We start from the raw sequence: 10,137 nt of genomic DNA on the forward strand, positions 1-10,137 counted from the left end.
AGAAAACGGCAGAATATAGCAGAATTTGGCAGACAGCTGTATTAGGGCTTTGGGGCGTTTTTATCCCTATATTCTTCCGGTAACTTATTATCTTTATTATACTAGCATTCCATCCATTTATCTAGGTACTTTAGGGGTCCAGGCGTATTAGGGTATTAGTTATAGAATTCTTTAAGCTTCTAGGGGCAGCCTATAAAGTTCTATATAGGGTACCAGGTTAGGTCAGAATCGTAGCCCTTTTATTAAATACGGTATTTTAGCGCTCCCTATACTATCTTACAGGCCAGTATTTCGTTAACCTCCCATTTATTATCACCGTTTACTTAAACTAGTAAGGGAGGCTTATTCTTTTATCCAGGCAATAAGTCGTTCGCAGCTTTCCATAACTTATCTAGCAAGAAGATAGGGTGAACCCTAATTAAGTCTGGGAGCTTTATCTTATATAAGTTGCCTATCTTCTTAAGAACCTTATACGGTCCTGCCATCTAGTAGTCCAGCTTACGGCTAGGTCGTTCGGTCCTCCAATTCCTTATTATAACCCAGACTATATCGCTAGGGGCAAAATCGGGCTCTCAATAGTGTTTATTCGCCTACTGTTCCATCGACCTCTAAGCTTTTTCTAGGTTCTCGCGGGCTACCGTCCAGGCCTCCTCTAATTATTTGGCGTACTGTTAGGCCTTAGCATAGAATAGCTTCTCTTATATAGTCTGGGGTTCTTCTAGCCTTTTCCAGTTAAAGCTTATACGGGGTAAGTATTCTATTTCTAGCTAAATCGGGGTAAACCCTATAGAGTCGTAGGGTAAGGTTACTTGCGCGTAGTCTATTAAGGGTAGTAATTTAGACTAGTTATCCTAGAAATAGTTAACGAAGGGCCTAAGCCTCTAATCTAGGTACTGATTTACAATCTCTATCTAACCGTTTGTTTGGGGGTAATAAGCTATAGAAAGCTTTAGCTTAATACCTAGGATCCGGGTAAACTTATTCCAGAAGGCTGATATAAACTATAGCCTATAATCGGACATAATAGTATCTGGTGGTCTATAGATTCGGTAAACGTAATAGACATATAACTAGGCTACCTCTTTAGCATTAATGTTCTTATAATATAGAATTAAAAACGGGCGTTTACTAAAGCGGTTAACTATAACCATAACCATATCGTATCCGTTACGGTCCCTAGGTAGTTTATAAAAGTCTATAGAGATATACTACTAAGGGCGCTCTAGTATTGGGAGTGGCTTAAGTAGTCCTGGGGTCTTATCCTGTAGGATTATAGCTCTCTAGTAGTCTTCGCAGTTCCATATATATTAATTAATATCCACAACTATTCTTAGCTAGTAGTAGCGGCAGTTAATAATTTTATGGGTCTTATTCTTGCTAGGGTATGCCGTAGAGACTTAGCAATAAGCTTTACGGATTAGTTTGGTCTATAAATTGTCAACGTTAGGGACTATAAGCCGCTCCTAGTATAGGAGTAATCCTTCCTCCGTCTTAAAATTGGGGTCTCCTTTTACAGCTTATTCGCGGAGGGCCCTTAAGGCGTTAGCCGTACGGTTTACAGTTAGGAGGTAGTTAATTAGCCCTATTAGCTTATTTAAGGACTCCTCTATTAGTGCTAGCTCGTTTTACTAGGAGTCTAGCTCCTTAAGGATCTGTGGGTTAAGCTATTCTAGATAAAGGAGGGCGCGCGTCTAATATTGGGTCTTTAGCTCATTCTAAGGTCCTATATCTTGTTCTCTTTAGGTTAGGGCATTAGCCTTAGAGTTTTGCTTACTAGAACGATATATAATTATAAAGAAGAATTAGGAGAGTATTTCGGCCTACTAGGCTTATTACCCTATAAGCTGCTTTATAGTTATAAAGTACTCTAGGGCTTTATAATCTATATATATCTTAATCCGGGAGTTTATACCTTTAAGCTCTACGCGCTATTAGGAGAGTAATTAAATAATAGCTAGCATTTCTTTATTATATACTTTGTAGTTACACTTAGCCGGGTCTATTATCTTTAAAAAGAAAGCTATAGGGTACCATTCACCGTCTGGATATAACTGTAATAGGATTCCCACTACGACCCTATTAGAGGCGTCTGTTTCTAGCATTAATTTAAGGTCTAGGTTATAGTGATAAAGGATTAGGGAAGAGATAAGCTAATCCTTTACCTCTTTAAAGGCCTCTATATAGCTATCATTAAAGACAAAAGGCGTATCCTTCCTAGTTAGTTATATAAGAGGTTTTACCACAATTCTATAGTCACGGATAAACCGGCAGTAGAAATTACAAAAACTAAGGAAGGACTGGATTTCTTTTACTATATAAGGGGGCTTCTAGTTATAGATTGCCTCTACCTTCTTAGGGTCAACCTTAATTCCTTCTATAGTTATAATAAACCTAAGGTATTTTGTACGTTTTACCCCAAACTCGCATTTCTTAATATTAACTTATAAGCCCGCGTTCTATAGCCTCTCTAGGACCTTCTTAATATAAACTTAATACTTAAGTTNNTCNTCTAAGTATATAAGAATGTCGTCTAGGTATACCGTGCAGAATTTATTAAGGTAATTAAAAAGAACGTCATTTATATACCTTTGGTACGTAGCCGGTCCGTTTATTAGTCTAAAAGGAAGAACTTTATATTTATAGGAACCATAGCGGGTATAGAACGTTATTAAATCTTTAGATATAGGGTCTATCCTAATTTAGTAAAAAGCTTAGCGGATATTAAGTTTGGTAAAGATCTTTGCCTAGCTTAGACGTATAAGGGTCTTATTAATTAAAGGAATAGGATACCGGTCCTTTTAAGTAATAGCGTTTAGCTTTTAATAGTTAATATAAAAACAAAGGCCTCTATTAGGCTTTTTTATAAATAGGATAGGGGAAGTAAAAGGGGCTTAACTTAGCTTGATAAACCCTTTATCCAGGTTGTTAATTAAGTACTACTTTATTACTTTTAGCTTATCTATTAATTAATAATAGAGGGGGCTATAGCCTAGCGAGTTATTGGCCTCTAATTAAATCTTATAATTGTATATTTAGTAGGGGAGTAACTTATCTAAGGCCGCCTTTAAGAATACATCCTTATAGCCTATATAAATGGTAGGAAGGAGGCGTTTAACTAGTTCCTCGTCGGTTTCCTTATCTAGCCTTTCCTCTCTATTATTAATAATTTAGTTAATCTTATATAGGCTCGTTATAAAGACCTTATTATTCTTCCGGTATATATTAAAGTAGAATACTATAGCGCTAATTACGGCGATATCTATAGTAGGGGGGTTAACTAATAATAGGGGCGTATATAACTTTAGGGACTTCTAGGGTACTGGCGTTATTGTTACTCCTTTTAGCTCCTATTATATCTTTCGGAGGTCATCCCTTATATCCTATTAATACGTTCTTTTCTATAACGGTTAGATCTATACGATTTAGACATTATCTATATTATTATCTGTCCCGCTTCTATATATAGAGTCCTTTTTAAATATAGCGCTTCGGGAGAGTATTTTTATCAGTACGGAGTTCTTTCTAGCTTCACGGCAGGCGTCCTCTTAGGCAAAGGCTAGGTCACGGGCCCGGACATCCTACTAGTAGGTAAGGTCACCCCTTACGGCTAGTGTCTTGCGGTTGGTTTAGATCTCCCTAATAAAGAAGGGTAACCTTAGTCTATCCTCCGGCCAGACAAACCGTCTTTTTTATATATTTAACCAAATATTAAAATAGGATATCTATTTTCGTCTAAGGATTATATTATAGGACCCTAGGTCTAGGATATAAAAGGGGATACTATATTAGCGTCGTCCGTTAAGAGCAATATATAACTTTAAGATATAGGTAACGGGCCGACCAGCTTAGCCGTTATAGCCCTTTACCTAAATAGGCTTCTCTAGTTAGATGGCTTCTGTATTTAGAAACTTAGCAACATTATTTATATAGGTAGTATTTATAAAGGCGAAGCCATTTGCTCTAGTATTAATAAGGGCAGTTATATTAACTCTATATCTATTTTAAGATACTATATATAGAACCGTAAAATGCTTTCCACCCATTAACTAACTAAGATTAATCTCTTTAAGATCGATAGGGTACCCTAAAGGGGAGTCTTTCCCTAGGGTTCTTCTTTTCCCAACTTATCGGACGTTTCTCCTTCCTCTATCTCCTTAATATTACCTATATCCTTTAGCTCCGAGCAGGACGAGGCAAAGTAACCTTACTTATTACAGTTAAAGTACATAGCTAAGGCAGGGTTAATTAGAGTATTACGGTAAATACTAGTTAATGGCGTAGTATATAGCTAGTCAGGCGAGGCTCACTAGTGTATAGTTATAACCGCCTTTAGTATAAGAGCAGTCGTAACTTATCTTCCTACTCTAGCTCCTATAGGTATAGCTAGCGAGTTCCAATTATTATAGAGTCGCTTCTACTAATTAGGGTAGGCGTTAATCCGCTTTAATTCTAAGTCTAATAATAGGCAATAAGCTGTAAGTCTTTTATAGGTTAGCAGGTCATTTAAGGTTACAGCAATTTTTTCTTATAGCTGGATTATTAGCTTATTATATAGGTCTAATCAGTAGTTCTTAAGGGGAACCTAGCCTTCTCCTATAAGGTATAGGAATTAAGTCTAGAATTTAGTAAAGGGTTAGTTTGGTTTTATTATTAGGTAATTATAGTTATAATGGGCATCCCGTACTTTATTCAGGTTAATATAAATAGCCGCTAGGTGCCGTATTATCTCGTTAATAAATATAAATTAGATAGGGGAGTTGTCCTTAAACTTGGCTTAAAGGTGCCGTTAGGCGTCCCTAGTAGTTCAACTAAAGAGGTAGAGCATTTTAGCTTCTTTAAAAAGGAAATAGTTATAGTTAACACGGAGCTTTCCTTATACTTAAATCCTCTAATTCTTAAAGGTAGGGTCTATCCCATTAGATAGTAGTAGGGGGTTAGGGAGCTTAACGGACTTTAATTACTTTATTATTATATCCATACTCCCTAGTATATTACATTTAGTAGAGTAAATAGGTTAGCTAGGGCTTTAAGAAGGGGAAGCTAGGCTATTTTATAGGGCCGTAAGGCTTTCTAGGATCTCTTATAGGGTCTCTTATATATTTCTCGCTTTAAGACAATCGGCTTCCTAGCTAGCTATAAGGGCGCGAATCTACTCGCGTATGTCTACGATATTATTATTGTCTTCGATTTCTAATCCCAATTAGATCTTAGGTTCCTCTTAGGTAGAGGCAGCTCTCTTTAATAAGCTTACTTTAGGTGCCATCGTTAGCTTCCTAAGGTTCGTTGGTATTGTACGCTTTAGTTTCAATTTTAGGGATACAGGTCCAGTCCTGTCTGGCTTATAAGGTGGGATATTATCCAGGCCTTCCCAGGCAATGTAGAGTTGTTTTAGTGTCTAAGTATAGCGCGTTAATGCGTTATTGCAGACGAAGTTTCTTTAGGGTGGGATATTATTAAGGCCTTCCTAGGTAAGGTAGGGAGAGCTTAGTATAATATCACGGCTTAAATAAATGCCTCTAAACCGAAGCTTAAACGAATGCTATATTATAAAGATACTAAGCTAAAGAGAAGGAAAAGGGGTTGCTAGGACCGATGTAAATAAATATATAGGGTAAGCCGCCAAGGCGCTAGCTTTAGGCGGGCCAATCGCAGGTCGGCAGAATATGGCAGAATTTGGCAGGTAATGTGCAATAGCGCCGTTACAGGTGATATGTGATTAATTTATAATAAAATTAATAACGAGCTTATATATATTTCAAATAGGCTAAATTAAAGCTTTTATATTACTCTTTCGATCTTAATATTGCTTAAATTAATTTAACTACGTTATAGTAGTGATATAGACCTACGCGCCGACTAATGACACGGACGACTACTATATTCCTGCGACGTCCCTTTCTGGATCAACGACCCTTTAATCTACTTATTTATAGGCTATAGATTATACCTAAATATATAATAGAGCCTTCTAAAAGCTAAGATATAAAGGAATTAAATATACCTACTACTTTACGCACTCTAAAGACACTAATGACTTTATTAGAGCTTAACGTCGCTATATTAAATAGAGCCGTTCTAAACCCTAATAAGTATAATTAAGATTAAACTTACCTTTATGCGGGTAAGAGTCTCTAAGATAGTAGTAGAATTATAAGATAGAAGGCCTATAGCTTTCTAGGCGCTATAGGTCGTATTAGGGGTAAATACCTATATATATGCCTTTAGGTAGAGCTTTAAAAAATTCCTTATTAACGCCTAAGTGGCTATATCAATAGAAGGTATCTACTTACTTCCCGTAGTAGTAAGAAAGTGGCCTAAAATAAACCTATATCTAAGTAGTTTAAAGCTTATAAGTCGGATAAGGTCGTAAAGCTACTAAGATAATTTTTATGCGCGCGAGCGTATACTTAAAAATTGCTAGGTAGGGTAGCTCTAATAATTATCTATTAAAAGTAGGCAATATTAACTATATTTTACTGTTAGAATCTTCTATAAGATGTCTTGTATATTTATTATAATATAATGTTTAATATAATATAGGCCTAAAGAGTTATATATCTACTTACTAGGGAATATAGTGTACGTATATCCCGCGAAGGCTCTTATTTTTACTTACTAATTTAATATTATCCTTCCTAGTATTAATTACGTCTTCTAAATTAAGAAGGTAGGCGGTAAAGAGCTATTAGCGTAAATTGTTTTAATAATAGATACTAACTTATAAGTACGGCTAGCTATAATAACTATTTAATTTTTTAACCTTTCCCTATATATCTTACCTAATATAATTACTTAGGTCTACAATAATAAGGCCTAGTAATAACCCCTTTTCGTTAAAGTTATAGATAAAATTTAAAATACTTACTTAATATCGCTTACGTATATCATGGAAGAACCTAAACTAATTATATATAACTGCTAGATCGCCATTCTAAGCTCTCTAACAGTTAAGCTAATAACTTAGCATAGTACTAAGACCGTAGCGTTAAACAAATCTTTACCCCTAATACTTGCCTAAGGTACAGCCTTCGCCTAAATAGGAATAAGCTATTTCTAAAAGTATATAAGCCTTTAACGGAGGGTCCTAGGATTAATATTTATAGAGCTATTTAGTAATTTACTATTCTTATAGCGGATATAATAAACCTAGGTAAGCTTTATNTCGNGGGAGATAGCTANTAAGACGATGTCTAACGGTAGATCTAGNTGCTCNATAGGCGNTAGAGNCCTTGCGAATTNACGGCTNAACACTAGAAGAAAGATCTTGTATAATATTTTATATNGTNGTTTCGGCTTTACGAGAGGGCAAAGATTGATTTGGCATCGTGCAATATGCTAAGGCTTTTTGATTTTGGTGTAATTTGCTATGAAATAAAAAATGGTAGGAATATTCTTGTGTGGCTCGCTACGTGGGGTGGCTCGCTTCCTGGTCAACTACGTTATTTTGGCATTTTTTGGTGAGGAAAACCGTGCACGAGGTGGGCACGTGCATGAGGTGGCCCGCTAAGGAAAATGAAGAAGGCTTAAAGTTAAAAGGAAGGAATATCGGAGAAATTCTACCTAGGTCTACGAAGAGCTCCCACCGATGCGGCACAACAACACCATCATAGCTCCAAAGACCAGTTAGGCATCGAAGATTATCATTAAGGGATTCAAGCATCAAGTGAGCGCAATAGGCACGTCTCAGTACCATTAGATAACCACGTCGATGAATAACTTTTTGGATTACCGCTCCTTACTTGTACATCACAAAACCAGCCGCGGGAAGCTCAAGAAAGACCGCCTTCCCATTCCGCGCAGCAACCGTAAGCGTCCTCGTGTCTGGGTATATGCAATTGAGGTAGCTGCCATCAGAATGCATATCATTATCAATCGTGACCCAGGCTAAGGAAGGACCGTCTGGGTTGGTATTGATGGCACAGAGGATCTCTTCGTCGCCGAAGATACGAGACCAGGCGACAACGGAGCGCATACGATCACCAATGATGACCGGGACGCCGAAGTTCTGGCCGTCACCGGAAATCTCACGAAGGTACTGCCGGCCGCGCCTCAAACACAGATACTTCTGTCGGATTGCGCAGATCCTGCTGACTTCTTTGTAGACGGTGTTCGATTCGTCGAAGCAGTGCCGACTCTTGGAGCGGAAAGGACCAAAGGCGCCGCCGAAAAAGGCTTCTCTAATGTAGCGATCACTTCCGCCGGTGCCATCGAAACATTGCTCGGTGCCATAATAGATGCACGGAATGCCCAGAGTGGTCATATTCAAGGCCAGAGCGGCGAGAACAAGCTTGTCTCCTTGGTCACTGGAGCAGAACCGAGCTTTATCCATACCACGCCAGATCTGATCGTGGTCGTCGATCATTGTTACGACCTTGTTGCGCGTCCAAGTGTGAGAACCTTTTTTCAGGTACAGCGCGTTTCTGAATAGATCAAAATAGTCCGTTGGGTTAGCGTATCCCTGTGGAACCTTCCAGAGGCTCGCTTGGACACCTCCGATGCCGAGAGCTGCATCGATTCCCGTAATCTCCACAGTCTCCCAGGCATGATCTCCAGCAACCTCGCCAACCAGCAGGAAATTGTCTTTTCCTATGGACTGTGTGAATTCGTGAATGGAGGTAGCAAGATATCGAGTTGGCCCATTTCCCATGTGCTTGACGGTATCGATGCGAAAGCCGTCCAGATCGGCGAAGCCAATCCAGTACTTGTAGACTTGACACAACGCACGAAGCGCGGGAGTAGGCACAAAACCGTCAGCAGCATCTGGCCCAAGGTTGATATCCTTGAGCGTGAAGAAATCGCCGAGGAGATATTCGGGATAATTGTCCCAATTCGAGATAGAGCCTTCACAGGTGTAGGAGCCTGAAGCCTGCAACTCTATGGGCCACACGGCGCAATCGCGGAAGCCGTTGGGGGAATTTTGGAGGTTAATCGGCTGAAATAGGAGAGTCGATTCCCCGTGCGAGTCTCGGAAACCCTCGACTTCGTACTTTTGGCCGGTCCATTGTTTGCCACCGCCTTTATAAGCAAAAACATCACCGCTGTGGTTGAGGATGATGTCAAGTATCACGAAGATGTCTTGCTCGTGAGCACTTTTTACTAGGTCACGAAGGTCTTCACGGGTACCAAATCGAGGGTCAACCTGAAGAAAGTCCTGAATAGCGTACCCGTGATAGAGACTCGGATCATTGGGTACTTGTTTGAAAATGGGACCAACCCAGAGAGCAGTCACACCCAGGCGCTTCAGATAACCCAACTTGCTTTTGACACCCTGCAAGGAGCCTCGTACGAATTTGCTTCCAGCATCCATCCAGAGATCCGCGTCCTGGGGAGTGCGAATTGCATTGCCAGTGTCTGTCTCTGCGTTGAACATCTTGGTGCTGCCATTAACAAGCCTGCCATCGACACCCTGGTAACCATCTTCGTCGTTGTTGGAGAAGCGATCCGGGAGAAGAAAGTAAAGTTGTTGATCCTCCCACGCCAAAGGCGATTTATGGAACGCTGCCGCTGATGATTGACTCTCAGCGAGGACATCTTTCACTTCACCGGCGCTGACGCTCTGGAAGGCGGCCTCCGAGGCGCCATTCGTAATAGGCCTGTTCTGCATTTTTGGCCTGGGACAATGGATTTGCGATGGATGTAGTGAGAACAAGTCAGAGGGAAAGAAGGTAGGCGAATATATGCATTGGAAATCACGCAGCTGCCCGTTTCAGGCTCAGCCAGCCTCTTTTGCATCTCCACGCTGATGGATGTGGCATCTTCTCCAATCCCATTGTCGCATGATAGCGTGGGAATGGAGATCAGGGCTGAATGCGGGCCAAGACGGTTGAGCTCGAGGCGTTCGAATTTGGGTGCACAACGACGGTCTTGAGTGGCCAGCCTCACGGTCTGACCACCACAGAAGAGAAGTCGCACGCAACGTCAATGCTCGGCACGGCTCGAGGTCCGTGAAGCCTGTTTCGATCGCTCGATCGACTGTCTATTGAGTATTGGCACGTTCCGGTATGGTGAAGGCGTGACGGAGGTTGAGCCTTTAGAAAGTCTGCGGTTGGTGGACAGCCGACCGTGAAACGTCTCAGCTTCAACACTAAGTCAACGGAGGCTCGACAAGGGAAGGCAATGAAGAGATTACCACGCAGT

At 40.2% G+C, this 10,137-nt stretch overlaps 1 protein-coding gene across 1 annotated transcript; it reads right to left on the bottom strand.

The window, feature by feature from the left end:
• Positions 1 to 7,735: 7,735 nt before the first annotated feature.
• K441DRAFT_675357 (glycoside hydrolase family 13 protein) lies at positions 7,736 to 9,604 on the bottom strand (the record flags this gene model as incomplete). The annotated part of the gene is made up of 1 exon (XM_067650847.1): positions 7,736 to 9,604. One exon carries the CDS (start codon positions 9,602 to 9,604, stop codon positions 7,736 to 7,738), a length of 1,869 nt encoding a protein of 622 aa, XP_067506822.1.
• Positions 9,605 to 10,137: the final 533 nt, after the last annotated feature.

This window comes from Cenococcum geophilum (genome assembly GCF_001692895.1).
Source record: "Cenococcum geophilum 1.58 unplaced genomic scaffold K441scaffold_10, whole genome shotgun sequence".
Lineage (NCBI taxonomy): Eukaryota > Fungi > Ascomycota > Dothideomycetes > Gloniales > Gloniaceae > Cenococcum > Cenococcum geophilum.